The sequence below is a fragment of the Trichechus manatus genome, unplaced genomic scaffold, assembly GCF_000243295.1.
Source record: "Trichechus manatus latirostris isolate Lorelei unplaced genomic scaffold, TriManLat1.0 scaffold00073, whole genome shotgun sequence".
In the NCBI taxonomy this organism is placed as follows: domain Eukaryota; kingdom Metazoa; phylum Chordata; class Mammalia; order Sirenia; family Trichechidae; genus Trichechus; species Trichechus manatus.
Window position 1 is genome coordinate 8,898,288 of NW_004444009.1, and position 17,805 is coordinate 8,916,092.

Here is a 17,805-nt window from a genome sequence, read left to right on the forward strand (position 1 = left end):
AGAAATTGCGACAGCAGTTTTAGAGGTCAGTGTGACTGTATAAGCCTGGAAGGTTAACTATGCTCATGCTCTTTGATTCAGAAATTTCACACCCCAGAGTTATTCTAAAGAAAAAAAAATCTGATATGGACAGAGATTTTGTGCAACCGCGTTCATTGCAGTGTTATTCATAAGAACAAAATACCGGATAGGCCCTAAATGTGTAACAATGGGAAATTGTTTAAAGAAATAAAGGTATATTCATACGATGAAATGTTTTACAGCCATTAAAAATCAGGGTATCAAGGAATTTTTAATGAAAAAAGACATTTTTGAAGTTGTATGTTAAGTTAAAAAACACACGGTTGTATATATATAAAGAATGAACTAGATGTGGGGGTATGTTTGTATGTGGAAGAAAATTCACCAAAAATGTTACATATTATCTTTAGTGATAGGAGTACAGATGATTTTTATTTTCTTCTTTTTACGTTATCTGTTTTCCAAATGTATTCAATTAGCATTTATTCCTTTTATAATTAAGCAAAACTAGTATATGTTTTGTTGGGTTGTTTTCCACAAAAAGAGGCTGCCTGTGAAGGAGAGGAAGAAATACGACAGAGCTTGAGGGGAAGAGTCTTAGGAGAGAGGTTTTGTTTCTGTTGATTGAAGGACTTGAGTATGGTGTTATGTGATGAGTGAAATGTCAGTAGAAAAGAAGAGGCCAAACATACAGGAAGGATAGCAAAGGCTACCTGGTGAGACAAGAGAGCATGAGATCCAGAGCCTATAAAGGAGGTAACTTTCAACAGAGAAGGGGCAGCTGTGTGACTGATGAGAGGGAAAGAAGGAAGGATTGGCACTGCCTTGTTGACTTCGTCCTCTCAGTACCTATGACAGTGCCTGGCACTGAATGAGTGGGAGCATCTAAGTTTATAGGGGAGGGAGAGGAAAGTTGGAAGAATTGCTACAGGTTGACTCTCATTTTCTCCAGAAAGTAAGGAAGCCTCTGTCTAGAACAGCAATTTTCAAATTTTTACCATAATGTATTAGAATTATTTTTTGTGGGTCTGTGTCCTTCTCTAAACTGTGAGTTCTCTGAGAGCAGAGACCATGTCTTATTTATCTCAATATCCCCCACCACTATTCCAGTGATTGAGACAAGGTGGAGACTCAAGAAATGTTCATTGAATGAATGAAAAATGTTACAGGAGATATGAAGAGAGTGGTGAGGGTTTGTTGTAGCTTATGTGGGGATCAGAGGGAGGATCCGACCAGGGACAAATAAAAGGGTTTGAGCAGCTGAAGGACTCAGTTGCGTTGAGAGCAAACTTCTGTACTTAAGAGGATTCCAAATAGAAGCTTTTGAATCTGGGAAAACCAATTATGCTTACAGGTAATCTTCTATCACTGTCCAGTTTTTGCCTCCATCAAGGAGAGTTCTTTGAACCCAACCCTCAGAGGTCTCTTAGGGGCACAGATGAGAGGATAAGGACCTACCTAGCCCAGCTCAGCAACCATAGAAGAGAGGGGTCCTCCAGCTCCCAAGACTTAGCTTTCCTAAGTTTGATTTGAACCTGTACAGACTTTTTGATTTCTTTAATGGGTAATACCTACCTTGTATAATAAATTAGATCAAGTATGTAGACAGACTTTTAAACTGTAAATTATAATGCAAAAGCAATGGGTTATTAATTTAGGGATATTTTACCTACTATTCTTTGCTGAGGAACCCTGGTGATGCAGTGGTTAAGAGCTACAGCTGTTAACCAAAAGATTGGCAGTTCTAATGGACCAACTGCTCCTTGGAAACCCTACGGGGTAGTTCTACTCTGTCGTGTAGGGTCACTATGAGTCAGAGTCGACTCCATGCAGTGGGTTGGTTGGTTGGATGTTCTTTGCTGAAAATAAGAAGCCCCCAAATTTTAAATGCTACAGATGCCAGAATTGCTTCCTCCAGCCAGGTTTCAAGGCTCTAAAGCAGCCACTGGCCTCAACAAGAAAATCCCACCAAAAGGAAGGAATTATATCTTTTTTCCCCAAATTACATTTTTGCTTTAAGGTTCTCAGGATGATGTTATCTGAGAGGAATGGTTTAAATATTAATAGAAGCTGGCATGGATATATACCTTGCTTAACTTTCACAGGATGATCTGTGGAGAAGGAAAGGAATGGGTCAGGGTAATTTCATGTATAGAATCAGTTGTTATTCCTGACTTTTTTCTTTTTTTTATCAGAATTGCATTGATGAAATTGAGACCATAATCAGTGTTAAGCTCCAGCTCATCGGAATTGTTGGTATTGGAATTGCAGGTCTCACGGTGAGAAAGTTCCAGAACTTACCTCTTTTGCCTTCTAAAAAGCCTTGAACCTTTTTCGTTTATTTCTCTTCAAGTGTGATTTGGCAGTATCCTATGAGCTTTTTCTCATAAAGGACAAAGACATTTGTTCACAGGACCTTTTCTAATAACAAAGCCAATTAGATACATCAATACAACGTTCAAGCTTAACCTAATCATGACCTTGAGTTTATCATTGCAGTAGCTTCCCATTTTAAGGCTACCAAGTTTAAACTAGATAAGGTGACTTTCAAGTCTGGGTTTCTTCTTACTGTTAGAAATTCTAAATAACATGATGTTAGGTTAACCTCTCTCACCTATGATGTGAAGAGGCAGTATAGCTTAGTGATTTATAGTGCAAGGTCAGGCATCACACTGTCAGGATTCAACTCCTGGCTCTGTTACTTGTGAACTCTGAGACCTGGAGAAAGTTTCTCTGTGCCTCAATTCTATTACCTGTAAAACAGGGATTTTAATATACCAACCTCATTGGATTATTATGAAAATTAAAAGAGATAATAGGTATAAAGTGCTAATGATGTATTATTAAAGTGTCTATCACATAGCACTCAATAAATGCTAACTCTATATAAAATTTGAGGGTTTCCAAACCCAAAATTCAGGCAAAGGGAATAGCATGTGCAAAGATATGAAGTATAGTGCATCCAGGCACCTGCAAGTGCTTCAGTGCTGCTAAAATACAAAAGAAGAGTGTACTAGAATTGATAGGGACAGAAGGGCATGGTAGGAGTAGCAAACGATGCCACTAGAGAGGTCATCAGGATTATATAGTAAAGATCTATGTGTGCCCCTTTAGAGAGCTTGGCCTTTATCCTTAAGGCAAAGGGAAGCCACCAAGGGTTAGAGAGACCAGGGGTAACAGTATGGAGAAAAGGGTGAAGGGAGGCAACATTGGAGTCAGGGAGGCCAGTTAAGAGGTGATTTTCCTTGTCCAGGGGTTAAGCGATAATAGTTAATGCACTTAACTTTGTAGCCCTCTATATTAACTCACAGCGTAATTGAAAGCAAAGGCAATGGGAATTACAAGGAAATCAATGAATCAGCAGTTCTCAGGTGACACACAAGCACCCTTCCCCTTTTCTGTATTTAGAGCACAGAGGGGTGGTGCCGTGGGTGGAAATACAGTGTCTCCAAATCCAGGGGCATCTCTCAGGCCCTCCCTATCTGCTCTGGTGCTAGCCTGGTTGCCATTCTGTGCTCCCCAGGGGCAGTCCTGGGGTACAAGGTTTGAAAACGTTCTATATCATGGAGGCATCAAATAGACCTTCCTAACAATTCCTTGATCTCAGTGAATGAGCAGCCTAGAAGTGGCCACAGCTGACTCAAGACAGTAGCAGGCTGAGGCTGAAGAGGTTTGTTTCCGGGGAGATTCCCTCAGAGTTCAACCAGAATGAGGTGGGGGTTGTATCCAACCTTGCAACCAAGGTAAAAGGGAAGTGCCCTCTCTTGGCCATCTGGAATCAGTACCCCTACAGTTTCTTCTTTAATGCTTTTCTTTGTAAGGTAAGAGCTTCACAGCATTATCATTTAACCAAGTGTCCATTAGGTGTCTCCTCTGCCACACATTGGTTCTGAGTTCTGTCAGCCAGAAGCTTGAAATCCCCCTCCTGACTGTTCCCTTACCATAAGCCCCCTTCCCTCCAAAAAAATAATAATAATTCATGCTATTTTGAATTTAGTATTCACAGATCCTAGTCTGAATTAGGGTGGGATTGAAGAGAGAACCAGAAAGTTACGGTACCAATTTTTCAAAGAACCTTGACAATAGTTTTTAAACATTGCACACCCACAGATAGGGTTCCACAGGCCCTGCAGAAGTGTAGGGGAAATGAAGGAGGGCAAGAAGGTCTTTTGTCATCCTTCTGTTGAAACCATGTAAGTGGCATTGATTTTGCCCAACTATTTGGCCTCTCGAAGAACTATCCAAGAGGGAGAATTCAGTAATCCCATAGTTCAGACACCTCTGTTTATGGAAAAAACTATTGAGTTAAACAGTGAAGCAGCATTTGTACTAGACATGGACCAGGAAAAAAATAATTAAAGAAGAAAGAAATGGACCAGAAATGAAGAAATGCTCCACTTTTCAATGTGGTCACTGTTGCAAAAATTCAAAACTTTTGTAACAGTAGAAAGCTTTTTAGACCACAAGGGTATTTAGACAACATATGTTTCAAAATATATAAAAGAGATAAAAGATCTGGGATTTACCTGAAATATAAAATCATGAAACCAGTAGTGTATCTGCCTGCTTTACAATTATTAAGAACTCTTCTTTAAGCTAGAAACAGGGCCCTTTTCTTAGAGTCCTTATTATTTGTTAACAATAATAATATAGTAGTGCATCTTAAGCAGTTAATTTGGAAATCTTTAACCAGTAACCATTTTTAAGTAGCATGTATAAAGATGCCATTTATAATCAGTGATTATTGGTTAACTTCAGTTAGACACGCTGGCAGTTTTTAGACACATTTGCAAGTCACGAATATGTGGTTCCTTCCGTTTCAGATCTTCGGCATGATATTCAGCATGGTCCTTTGCTGTGCAATACGAAACTCACGAGATGTGATATGAAGCCACTTCTACATGAAAATTACAAGCTTTATTCTACATGAAAATTACAATCTAAAGCTTTCATACTAGATGTCATGGGAGCTGCCTCTGGCTCATTTTTAAGATTCAAAGGACATTAAGACCTAAAAGTAATTTGTTGTCAGTTGTACATTTGCACATGTATGTATGCAGGGCTCATTACCGGTTTGCCCCTTGAGTGAATGCCTGTGTATTGACTGAGAACATACTCATGTGCGTGCTGTGTGTTTCTGGGATATGCATTACACATAATGAGATCTGTTTACTGGGAATTCCTGATTTTTGTTATGGAAGGAGAACAACCTATTTAACACCCAGAAAAAAAAATCAAAAGCTTTGATAAACTTTCAAAATTTGGCGATTCAGAAAACTTGATAAATGGTCACTTTCTCAAACTCTAGCTATAGAAAGTTGAATGCAGAGAATTCAGGGATTTCTAGAGAATGGCAGCAATAAGCCTACAGGAATTAAGAGATCACGGTGGAATGTTAAAATTGAATGTCTAAGTTGGGTGTAAGGGTTTCCTGGGCTTTTTTTTATATACATTCTATCCCCAGAATATAGTAAACACAGCCTTAGAACTAAACCCACCAGTAAAACTAAATATAGCATGGAAAATCTAATGTGAATAACTCATGTTCTCCTAGCGATTAAAAAAAAAAACCTCCCTCTGGAAAGAGTAGTCACATAGACAATCATGTGCCCTATAAAAGTGAGTGTTTTTAAGAAAAAAAAAAAAAAAAGGGAAAGAAAAAACTTTAAAAACTTTTTATAGAAATATTTTTGTTCTCAAAGACATGTAATATTGCTTTACTGCTTTTCCTTTTCTGACTCTGAACTCTGCAACCCTCACATCCTCAAAGTGGCTTTTATCTCAGACTCGTCTGTGTTCCTCCAGATGTAAGGATAAAAAGACTAACTAACGCAAGAGGCCTGGCAGTTACCAACTGTGGGAAAGAGAATCTTTACCAGCACTGTATCTTTGAAATACCTCATAACTTGAGTTTACATATTTTCCTAATTTTTTGTATTCTCCTTATTTATTCACTTAGACAATTATTTTCCCTAGATTAAGAGCTACAGTTTTCCCCACTTAAAATGAATAAAACAAAATCCAACCTAATTCAAATTTTATCTCATGAGCATTCTTGGCCAAACCCACCCTCCCCCGACCCAAAAAAAAAAAAAATACACCGAAAAACAATAGAAAAGCATCTTCTCCTGGTTGTGTGCACACAACAGGGAAAAGCTAAGGAAACAAAAGTACTTATACACACACATAACATAAATATAACTTTTCTGCACAAATCCCCTATGAAAATAAAATTTTCAGGTTCTTTTATGGCCGTAATGATTGATTTTAGGTATGTAAACCCATATTTGGAGTTCCTGGATGGTGCAAATGATTAAGCACTCAACTACAAGCTGAAAAGTTGGCGGTTCGAGCCCACCGAGAGACGCCTTAGAGGACAGACCTGGATGGCAATCTTCTGAAAGGTCGCCGCCTTGAAAACCCTATGCAACACAGTTCTACTGTGCACACATGGGGTCGCCATGAGTTGGAATCGACTCAATGGCAACTAATGACAACAGCAATAAACCCAAATTTAGGATATGAATTGGCATATTTAAACCCTGGTGGCATAGTGGTTAAGAGCTATGGCTGCTAACCAAAAGTCAGCAGTTTGAATCCACCAAGTGCTCCTTGGGAACCATATGGGGCAGTTCTACTGTGTCCTATAGGGTCACTATGAGTTGGAATCGACTCAAAGGCAATGGGTTTGGTTTTTTGGTTTTGTTTTTAACAACTTGGTTGCTGTTGTTGTTGTTAGGTGCCTTTGAGTTGATTTTCAATTCATAGGCACCCGATGTGACAGAGTAGAACTGCTGCGTAGGGTTTCCTATGCTGTAACCTTTACGGGAGCGGATGGCCAAGTCTTTTCTCCCACAGAGCCACTGGGTGGATTCAAACCACCAACCTTTCAGTTAGCAGCCAGGCTTTTAACCATTGTATCGCCAGAGCTTCTAACAACTTGGTACATTTAGTAAATCATGGAGTTTTGTTTTGTTTTTGTTTTTTGAAATTACATTTAAAAATGCCGCACTGAACTGAAAGTATGGGGAACTTGGAAACTCCCGGTGAGTGTGTACATGTGTGAGAAGACAAGCCTCTGAGTGTGCACTAAAGGAAAGTGCCACACGACCAAGGAGCTTTTATAAAGCCCGAAAAGATATAACTGCTTGAAATAGTCTCAGTCCCGTAAAGAGCCACATTTCTCTTTCTGCCACACTTGCTACTACTTATTTTGGAGGAAGCTTTTCTAGAAAAACCCATCAGATTAGACGAAGGCTAAAAATTTAATTGTGCATGGCTATTTTACTGTGTCTATAGCTAAAGAAAGATTATTTTAAGAAAATCACTTCACAAAATAGATATTTGTACTCCAATAGTGATGAAATGAAAATTTTAAAGCAAAAAAACAGTCTAGTCTATCTCTCTTGGTGGCTTTAGTTCATTTCTCTGCCTGAAGACAGGCAACAAGCCCAAGAGCACACTGAGATCCTTTCTAGCTCATCTCTGATTCAACAAAAGCGGGTTCATTCCATATATGAATTAACAACCTTGAAGAAGACTACCATAGTTAAAAATGGGAAAATAGAGATCTGTTCCGTATATATGATTAATGTGCCCCTTTTAGGGGTAATTTTTCCAGAATTTGTGCTGTGAGTAAAATTAGAGAACTGCATCACTGAATGAGGGTAGATTATATATTTTCTATATATGTAGAAAGAGGTAGGGGTGTGTGTGTGTGTGTGTCTGTATCCTGAAATATATATAACTTAAATATATAGACATATTTAAACTTGAATTTATACAAACACTTATGTATGTATGTGTGTGTATATATATATCTTGAAATATATATAGCATATACATATTTATAAAACTTGAATATATGTACACACGTATATATTTGTGTGTGTATATATACAAGTTTTGTAAATATGTATGTATGTCCAAGTTATATATATTTCAAGATACATGTGTATTTCAAGATATATATATTTCAAGATATATACACACACACATACATGTATATATATATTTTTGTTGTTGTTATTTCTGTTCACTTGAGCTAATTTGAGACCAGACCCAAACATTTCATTAAGCCTGTCTTGCCAAGGCACTGAATTAAAATTTCTTAATGATGAAATATTTTATTTCAAATTAAATTTTCTAAGAATTGGAATTGTTGTTTGATATATCTTAAAATACTATTATATCTTTCTGCACACCTTCACACAACTTATCTACACATCCAACTACCAACTAACCCACACTATGGTGAAAATGGAAAGAGAGTAGTACCTTTTTTATGTTACTATTGGGAGCTGGAAGAGCTCTGGTGGCACAGTGGTTAAGAGCTCGGCTGCTAACTGAAGGTCAGCAGTTCAAATCCACCAGCCACTACTTGGAAACCCTATGGGGCAGTTCTACTCTGTCGTATAGGGTCGCTATGAGTCGGGAGCTAGACCTGCCCTTAAAGCAATACCTACCTTAAGGACTTTCATTGCATATGGTTGTATTTCAGTTAATAATGTTTCACCCAAAGTATACTTCTCTTCCCCAGAACAGCTCGTTTGTTATCTGTGGTTCAATCTGTAAAAATGCACATTGAATCAGGGTCCAACATAGACCCCCACGCAATCAGCAACAATAATTGCTCTCCTTTCCCTTGTGAACAACGCTAATAGGTTTGGCTGATGAGAATGAGGTTCCTGAGAAGATGGCAGTGAGAGAGAGCACGCTTACACTTACAAAGTGAGTTTACCAAAGATTATAAGGAAGAGGAACCCTTCATGTTATAGGTAAAACGTAGTTTCCATGGCCCCATATACAGCCATTGGGGCTTCCATAGGCCACCAACTTACCTGGTTCACTGCCACCTTGACATCCCCTTTGGCCATCAGCCCCTCAATTTCAGCAACCCCATTTTTCCCACCCCTGAGAGGGAGTGCTCACGGGCTCTTGAAGCTAGTAGATTAACTTCATTGTAGTTTTGTTTCATTAAAATTAAATTTGTGTTAAGGTATATTTTAAGAGGGATAAAAGACTTCTACATTCAACATGACTTCATTTTTTACCATAAAATGTACTAGTAACGTATTAAATGTAGGTGTCCTTTGAGAGGTGAAAAGACTTATTCATGTCCTCATTATAACCACAAAGGTTAGATACATTCCAGGAACCCGATACTCAGATAGTTCTCTCCTGGGGACCGTGAGAGCATGAAGAATAGAAGTAGCATGTCTTGAAAGCTGTAAAGCATAATCTATGCTGATTTTATAAAGTTTTTAACTGATGTGCCAGAAACACAAAGCTTTGGTATTTATTTTTCTCCTATATATTTTATGATACTTTTTCTTATATTAAATAAAATTAAATTGAAAGAAATAACCAGTATAAAGTGCTTAGCACACCTGGTAGCTAATGAATATTAACTATTGTTGTAATTATCAGATTGATGCTCTGATGAGACATTTTTGTTAATTACAGCGCAAACGTAGTTTTCTAGAAATCATGACTAACTTAAAGTTCTTCTGCATGACACCAGCTATCTGGCCATTGAACACATTCATTTGTTGAATGAAGGAATGCCTTTTTATACATTTCCCTATTTTAATTCAAATAGTTGATATCAAGTAGCCATTAAAAAAAAAAAAAACTGCCATTGAGTTGATTACGACTCATAGCAACCATGTAGGACAGAGTAGAACTACCCCATAGGGTTTCCAACGCTGTAATCTTCATGGAAGCAGACTGCTACATCTCTATTCCACAGAGTAGCTGGGAGTTCAAACCACCAACTTTTCGTTAGCAAGCTAGCACTTTAACCACTGTGCCACCAGGGCTTTTACTCAAGGACCCATAGCCAGATAATAGTTTTCCCTGGGCCTGCTTGGCCTTGTAAGATGCAACCCACTCTAATATTAGAATTCGCTTTTTAGTTTGTTTGGGAACCACTATTTTGTGCATTTGAAAAAATATGTGTAAGAATACTGGTATGCTAAGATGAACAAGACAAGTTTCTGCCCTCAAGGATCTGACAGTTTGGAGGAGAGTAGGCAAGTGTATTACCATGAGCTTGGTGCTATGATCATTAACCCAGAGTGGTCAGGGCGGAGACGTTCCTCAATTTTGGAGTCTCTAAGCTGAGTCCTGAAGAACCAGTAGAAATCAGCCAAGTAAAAAGTAATGGAGAAGGAGGAGGGAAAGGAGATCGCTGGGGAGTGGCATACAAGAAGACCCTAAAGCAGAGAAAGCATGGAAACATTCATGGAAGGCATGTCAAGAGCTGAGGCTGAAGAGGTAAAGGGTCCCGTTAAACTGTGCTAAGGAATAGTATCTTTGTCCTGAGATAACAGGGAAGAATTTTAAACAGTTACAAAATCAAATTTGAACTTTCTAAAGATAGAAGGTCAGAGTCATGAGGATTTCTAACTAACGTACTGGAAACTCTACTAAGAAGAAGTAGACAGACTTAAGGAGAAAGGGTCTAATTGCATGTCAGGGATAAAGAAAAGGCAGGAACCTAGAATAATTCCCAGGTTTCTGACATGGCAGCTGGGAGGTAATGGTGCCACCCACAAAGAAGAAAACACAGGAGGATAAGGAGATTTTAATGGCAATTTTAGTTGGGGGTCTCTATAGGACGTCTGAAAAGAAACATAAACAGGCACTTGACTACACGAGAGTGAAGCTTAGAAAAGAAGTCCAGACTAGAACTATAGTTTAGGAACACAAAAGTGATAGTGTACAGATTTGAACAACATGAACTACCTCTCACGATTAAATCCCCTGTGAGAAATTGAGGTTTTAAAAATTAGAATCCCCTACTTTAGTAACTTAAAAGCCCAAAACAACTCTGTATTCCCCATCCTTTCTTAATCTCAAGCTGGAGTGTCTCTGTTAGCTGCCTGCATTCCTTCAAAAGCTTCCACCTGGACTGTCTTTTACTGAAATGGGCAAAATTCCTTTAAGACATCCAAAATTGAATTAATACAAACCCTGAGTTTCTCATATGCTCCACATTTAACAGTATCCAGAGGCTCAACAGGACACATAAGACTATCACAGCACTAGCCCTTCCTTCACAAAGTTTCACCCCTACAGTACCAAGCAAAATTGCATTCCCAGAAGGAAGTACAACCCAAATCTGTATTCTGTATTACTGTTGCCTGCTAAAGACCATAGCGTAGATTTTGAGTAATCTGGGAGAAGAGTAGAAATAAAAGGCATGAAAACAGAAGAAAATGTTGATTCCAGCCTCATTAGGATGCCAGTCAATTGGCTGATGATAAATGCCACGGATGTGTTACATTCTGAATCCAGATATGTGACCTCCACTAGGCAGAGAGGTCAGGGAAGACCAGGACTAAAAAGTGTCCTGTGCACTGGATTAGTAGCAAGTCATTGTTGTTTCGAGAAGGGCTGGAGAAAGAAGTAAAGGAAAGAGAGGGCAAATAACTAGAAAGTTGCACAGGGGCAAGAGAGGGTTGTTTGCTTGTTTGGTGGTGGTGGTGGTGGTGGTGGTGGCGGTGGTTTAAAATGGGAAGAGATTGAAGGATGCTTTATATTGGGGATAAGTCAATTAAGAGGAAGGAAGAGAAGATACAAGAGGGAGCAATAAGGTCTTGGAGGAGATAAGAGATGGGAGATGGGATCAGGAGCATCTTCTGAAACCAGTGGGAGAGACACTGAATCAGGACTTTTTAGTTGCAAGTGTCAGAAACCCCACACTAGCTTGAGCAGAAAAGGAAAGTTATGGCTTCTTTACCAAGGTAAAGCTGACTTCATATTCAGCTCAATTTTATCCATAGTTCTCTCTTTCCTTCTCAGTTTCTCTTGCTTTCCTCTGGGTGGTCTTTATTCTCAGGCTGACTGTTTCCAGGAGATGCCAAAGATGGCCAGCAGTGGCTCCAGGCTCATATTTTATCAGCTTAGGAACCCCAACAGGGCAAGCACTCCTCTTGTCCAATAGTTACAGTAAGAGCCCCGGGACTGGACTTCCACTGGAAGAGATTGGGTCACATGCCCATCCCTTAACCAGTCAGGCTTAACTGAGCCTAAGTGGCATGCCCACTCCCATTAGTCCCATTGAAACCACCTAAACTAACAGTGGAGATAGGGAGGACCCTCAAGGGAAAATCCAGGTGCAGTTTTCGGAGGAAAGAAAATGGATGCTACACAAGCAGAAGCAGCAGGTGGAGGGAGGGTAATAGAAGTAAAGAAAGTGAAACCAGAGTTGTCTTAAAGGATAAGTAGGGATTAACCTAGAGAGATGAGAGGGTAGGGTTACAGTGGAAATTACTTCAATAAAAGAATTTTTATTGCATTTCTTAAAAAGCAGCAATTTCTTACATAAAGAAGGGCTTCCATTACTTGAAGTTCTGTTACTAAGAAGCATCATGTTGTTACCTACCGATAATATCAATCCTGGTACACTTACTTACTCCTAAAGAGTTTAGCCATTAGGAAAGCAGAGATTGGTGCTGCACTGATCCCAAATCCATTTAATTATGAAAGAATTCTTTATATTTCAAAGTCACATGAAGAACAAGAAAGACTTTTTTTTAAAGCACTGAGTTTCAAACTTCCTCTGCCAAAAACTGACTCCTTTAAACTTTAGGTTAAAATTTAAAGACCACTTCAGAGGATGGTCCAAGGTTTCCACCTTTCTCCTGTTACACACACACTGATTCTGCACCTTCCCATTTCTAAGCTCTCTGTTCATTCTCCCTCTCTTAAACCCAAAGAAAGCCAAGGCCCTCCAAAACAACATTTCTCTATTCCCCAGTTTCTGGATCCAGTTAAGGCAAATTGTCAGCCATCCCAATCCCTAAATTTCTCCTCAGTCAAGGAACATCTAATACTAAAGATTATCTGTCCTGGGCAGCTCCACTTTCAAGAATAGTTTAATATAATGTATATGGGCATCTACTGCAAATGGATTGCCTTCAGTGGGAGGAAACAAGTTATCTCTGAGGAAATCCGTGGTCCATGAAGGTCCAGATCCACCACACCTATGCCCAGATCTAGCCTCCCTGCAGGTTGAGGAAGCCCATTTAAATAATACCTTCTGAGCTGGACTGTTTATATGAAGCCTACCTAAACGTCTCAGCTTTTTCAGCATTCAGATCCTTAGAAAATGTTTTTCAGAATCTATGAAGGTCATATATGTGACTAGTGCTAGTTAAGTTTGGATTTTACACTTTTTCCTTATTAATCAAAGATCTGTATTTAATAGACAGTTTTCAGAGGAGCTTTAAGTGTCCATGCTATCAAGTGATATGAGAATCCAAAGCCCTAGATCAACATTTGGGGACCATGATAATTAATAGCGACCCTATAGGACAGAGTAGAACTGTCTCCTAGGGTTTCCTAGGCTGAAATCTTTACAGAAGTGGACTGCCACATCTTTTTCCTGCAGAGCAGCTGATGGATTCAGACTGCCAACCGATGGGTTAGCAGCCAGGCACTTAACTACTGTGCCACCAGTGCTCCTTGAACTTCAGGTAGGAAGGTAAAAATAGTGACAGTCCCTGACTCTTTTGTATAGAAAGGTAGAATTATTCCCTCCCAATTGGCAGAGCACAGGCTTGGTACTAACCCATCTACACTACCCTCCCTGCTCCCCAGCACTGTCAGTATGTGGGCATTTACAAGATACCTGGAGCCTTGGTGGTACAGTGGTTAAGAACTTGGCTGCTAACCAGAAGGCTGGCAATTCAAATCCACCATTTGCTCCTTGGAAACCCTATGGGGCAGTTCTGCTCTGCCCTATAGGATCACTATGAGTCAGAATGAACTTTATGGCAATGGGTTTTGGTTTGATGGCTGAATGCAAACATGGCTGTGGGGTTGGTTAACTGGCCCTGCTTACCAAGGGGATATTCACCCTTGGTGGCAGTGTGGATGGAAGAAATGGACAAATACAGGATAAATAGTCTTTTTGAGGTCAAGTCTGCAGGGCACTAGGTCTATCTCATTTCACATGTCTGTTGAAACCAAACTCTCATGAAAGAGTATCTAAGGAAGGAAAAGAGAAATAAACAATTGCTTGCTAAGCGTATTTTCTGGAAAACAGTGTTTCAATATTGATGAAAGTTTAGATTAGAATTCAGGACGACTCTACTCTTAAATCCCTCAGCACTCCTCCCGGTCCCTAAAATCTTTCACGATCATTTTTCCTAACATCAAAAGTCAAAACAGCACAAGTTGCTTTTGGTTTAAATGCTGGAGAGTATCTCCTGTTACTTGAAGGACTATGAAGGATTTAGACTTCTGCATGTAAAATGATCGTGGCCTCTTTTCTAGGCTTTGTAAATTGACCTTTTGGGGTATAACTTTCATTGGTCAGTTGGCCCACCAGAGTAATTTAATTAAATAGTTTACATGCTGTTTACTGAGTGTTGGTGGAGTTTTCTCCAGCACATTTGCATGACTAGGATAAAGTATTATATTGCAGATTTCACATACTCCTTATTCCCCACCTTCATGCCAACCCTGTTTCTAGCCTTTGGAAGTAGATGTTTCCGGTACCCTGGTGCCATATGTTCCTTCAGCTTCTGATCACATTACCATCATAATGCTTAGTGGTCCCATATTCACTTTCTATGACAAGGCAAACCTCCTGACCCTCTGTTAGGGGAGTCTGCTCAAGGTTGGCTTCCATTAACATTTTATGCCCCTGTTCTCCATTTTACCTCCACTCTACCCTCTCGTGAGGAAACCATCCTTTATATGAGCTTGAAAGGTTGTTTCACTAACCTTTCCTTCTAAAGCCCCTTCAGCCCTCTAATGCATGTATGGGTATGTGTATGGATGAAATAGTACTCAAAGTGTACATAAGGTGTTGTGAAATATGTTGATATTTTATTAGTTTTGTTCCAGATACACACATTTAACCAAATTGCAAATTACATCTGTATTGAAGTCAGACAGAAAATCCCATCATGTAGGACTTCTGAGGTTTGGTACAGTAGTTTGTCTTGATGGCTTCATGTATACAATCACTATAGTCAGTATCACACTTGCCACACCTACAGCTTACAGCAACAGGGTAGGAGAAATAGGGAGCAACATGGCGTGGGCATCCTGGTATTTCTACAGTCTTGTAGATGAAGTCTGCATATGCACAAACGTCCTGGGACAGAGCATACTTGGGGAGAAACAGTTTGCCATTAATATCCTGAGGAAAAAACAAAAAAGGGAATACAATGTGATGGAACTTCAGTTAACAATAGATAATGGAATCAGATAAAAGTCAATTCACTTTTATTTGCTGTCAAGTGTCCTCTGTCACAAAAGGACTAGAGGAAGGATTCTTAGCCCCATTCCCCAATACCAGCTGAACACATCCACACTGAATCCCACAGAGACGAAATTGACAATCTTTTATCCATGATCATTAGAACAAGAATAAGGTTTAAATAAATATGGAGAAGTGAAACTGTTACAAAATACTAAAATAATATTGTAATCTGCACACTCTAGATTTTTAAGGAGCCAGTAACAATTAGATTTCAGGAATGACGTTATGATTTCTCTCATATTCTTTCTGGATAGGAATGGACTGACTCTAGGTGTATCTAACTTATAGCTAAAAGAAGGGAGATGAACTACATACCCGTGTCATACAATATCCAGCACAGATGGTGGTGTTGATGGCTAGGCAATAAGCACATTCTGTCCTTTCGATGTGCATTGTATACTCAGTTGGAACACAAAAAGACATCGTTTGCCCACATACAAGGCCAAAAAGTAAGGACATCAGGAAGATAGCAGTCATGCTAAATCAAAGATAAAATTAAAGAACCTATTATATGTATCCCTTTAGGACATTCAGAAGGAACACATGGAAAGGGTTAAAATATATAAAATGGCCAATAATAATAATAACAGCTACCATTTATTGAATGCCTACTATGTGCTAGGCCCTATAGTAGATGCTTTTATATATGTAATACTCAGAGTAACCTCTTATTATGCATTTAGATGTGGCTACGATCCACATACCCTATTGTGTAGAAACTCACACAGTGTAAGTCCTTTTTTCAAGTGCCACTAAGCTCTACTGAGCAATGAAATGGCAAGCCTGAAACGCCACAATAGAAAAGTAGAGGAGGTGCATAGGTTAATTATGTATAAAATAATAATTCAATGGAAAACCAATCCAAATACCTGCCTGTATGATTATAAGAAGTGAATTAACAGTTATACTTCAGGAAGGGCTTTCTAAGAAGTGTAGTCTCCTGAAATTTTAGGCTCAACAGTCTAAAAGGCCAACAAACTGGCCATAATCTAAAAGGACAAAGAAGCATAACCAAACTTTAGTGCCATCCCAATGCATTCCCCAGGAATCTTGCATATAATTCTGTCCATTGAGTTTCAGGAAGACACCATAAAGCTGGAGAAAGCACAGAAAAGATCCATTAAAATTGCCAGTGATGTTAAGGGGCCATCCCAGAAATCTAAAACCCCTCTGAAGCCTTAGGATATTCCTTTAAGATTGAAAGAGGGAAAATTGGGATAATAAAAGATCACTTTGCACTGGAGACATATCTCAAAAAGATTACAGAGACAAAAAATATAAATGAATGCAATGAGAGTAATACAACCATGGATGACAGATCCATTATAGGTTAGCAAGTTAATTAAGTTTTGGCTACATGAAAGACAAGATAGGGTCCACTATGTCTTAGGAAAAGCAGAACATGTATCTCAAAAGAGTCTGTCTGATGGAGACCATCATAACAAGCTGAATAATATTATAACATATAATTATTTTAGTTCTGCTACTGAGAGAGGGTAATCAAATTTCATACTTCTGAATGTAAGTTGATCATCTCAAAGATTAAAAAGATTTTTGTCTTACAAATATTATAGAGCTAGCTAGGTGTATTTGGATTTTTTTTTTCCATCTCAAGTATCAATGCCAGAATAGAAAATACAGGTCTTAATGGCATAGTATTCTCATCTAGCAACACAAATTTTTTTGTTTGTCCTATTAAATGAATTATAATTCACTAAACATTTTTATTCAATCATCAAAAACGTGTGAAGATTTTCTCAAACCTGTCAGCCATATCCCAATAGCATTTTGAAGCTAATACATTAAAACTTCCATTCACTGGAACCTCATAGATACAAACTAATTTAACCAGAATTTTGTCTTCATTCAACTTATAAGACAAGTGAAAACCACATTAAAACAGGTTGCCAGGGATTTATTTTAAGGTCAACTTCCAGTGACTAGTGATCATTTCAGCTAGTCCCCTACTCCTAGGATGAGAATTGCAGTTTCACTGAATAAACATATATTGAGCATTTTAGCCCAGCACTGAAAGACACAAAATGGAGAAGATATATTTCTTGTCCTCAAGGACTGACAGTCTATTGGAAAAGATAAATATGAGCACCCAAAAAACAAACCCATTGCCACTGAGTTGATTCTGACTTTCAGCAACTCTGTAGGACAGAGTAGAACTCACCCATAGGGTTTCCAAGGCTGCAAATCTTTACTGAAGCCGATCGCCACATTTTTCTCCTGCAGAGCGGCTGGTAGATGCAAACTGCCAACCTTTTGGTTAGCAGTGAAGCACTTAACCACTGTGCCACCATAGAGTGCACTAAATGCTCTGAAAGAGTCCAAATTATGGCTCCCAGATCCACAATTACCAAAGATTCCCTATGTTTCCTTCACTTACTTCTGTATAGACAAGGAAGTGAACTAGCCCACTTTAAGAAGACTTTCCAATATTAAGGGTAAAGTAAGAAGGAGTTTCTGGTGAACTCTTCTAAATCCAGTTTTGC

At 38.9% G+C, this 17,805-nt stretch overlaps 2 protein-coding genes across 4 annotated transcripts in view; one reads left to right on the top strand and one right to left on the bottom strand.

Annotated features, from left to right (window-relative positions):
- Positions 1-5,592, top strand: part of TSPAN2 (tetraspanin 2) — a 54,297-nt gene extending 48,705 nt beyond the window's left edge. For all 3 annotated transcript variants that reach the window (XM_023734889.1, XM_023734891.1, XM_023734890.1), the window contains 2 exons: positions 2,217-2,300; positions 4,845-5,592. In XM_023734889.1, the coding sequence (XP_023590657.1) occupies positions 2,217-2,300; positions 4,845-4,910 (150 nt within the window). In that variant the 3' untranslated portion in view covers positions 4,911-5,592. The remainder of the gene's footprint in view (positions 1-2,216; positions 2,301-4,844) is intronic.
- An 8,938-nt stretch (positions 5,593-14,530) lies between these two features.
- Positions 14,531-15,957, bottom strand: TSHB (thyroid stimulating hormone subunit beta). Its single transcript, XM_023734825.1, has 2 exons — positions 15,620-15,957; positions 14,531-15,181 (listed from the first exon to the last, which is right to left on the bottom strand). The coding sequence occupies exons 1-2, from the start codon at positions 15,779-15,781 to the stop codon at positions 14,927-14,929; spliced, it is 417 nt and encodes a 138-aa protein (XP_023590593.1). The 5' UTR covers positions 15,782-15,957; the 3' UTR covers positions 14,531-14,926.
- Positions 15,958-17,805: the final 1,848 nt, after the last annotated feature.

Coding starts and splice junctions, on each gene's coding strand:
- TSHB (XM_023734825.1), bottom strand. CDS start 15,781: ATGACTGCTATCTTCCTGATGTCCTTACTTTTTGGCCTTGTATGTGGG. Junction 15,182..15,619: donor CTGGATATTGTATGACACGG/GTATGTAGTTCA, acceptor TTTTTTCCTCAG/GATATTAATGGCAAACTGTT.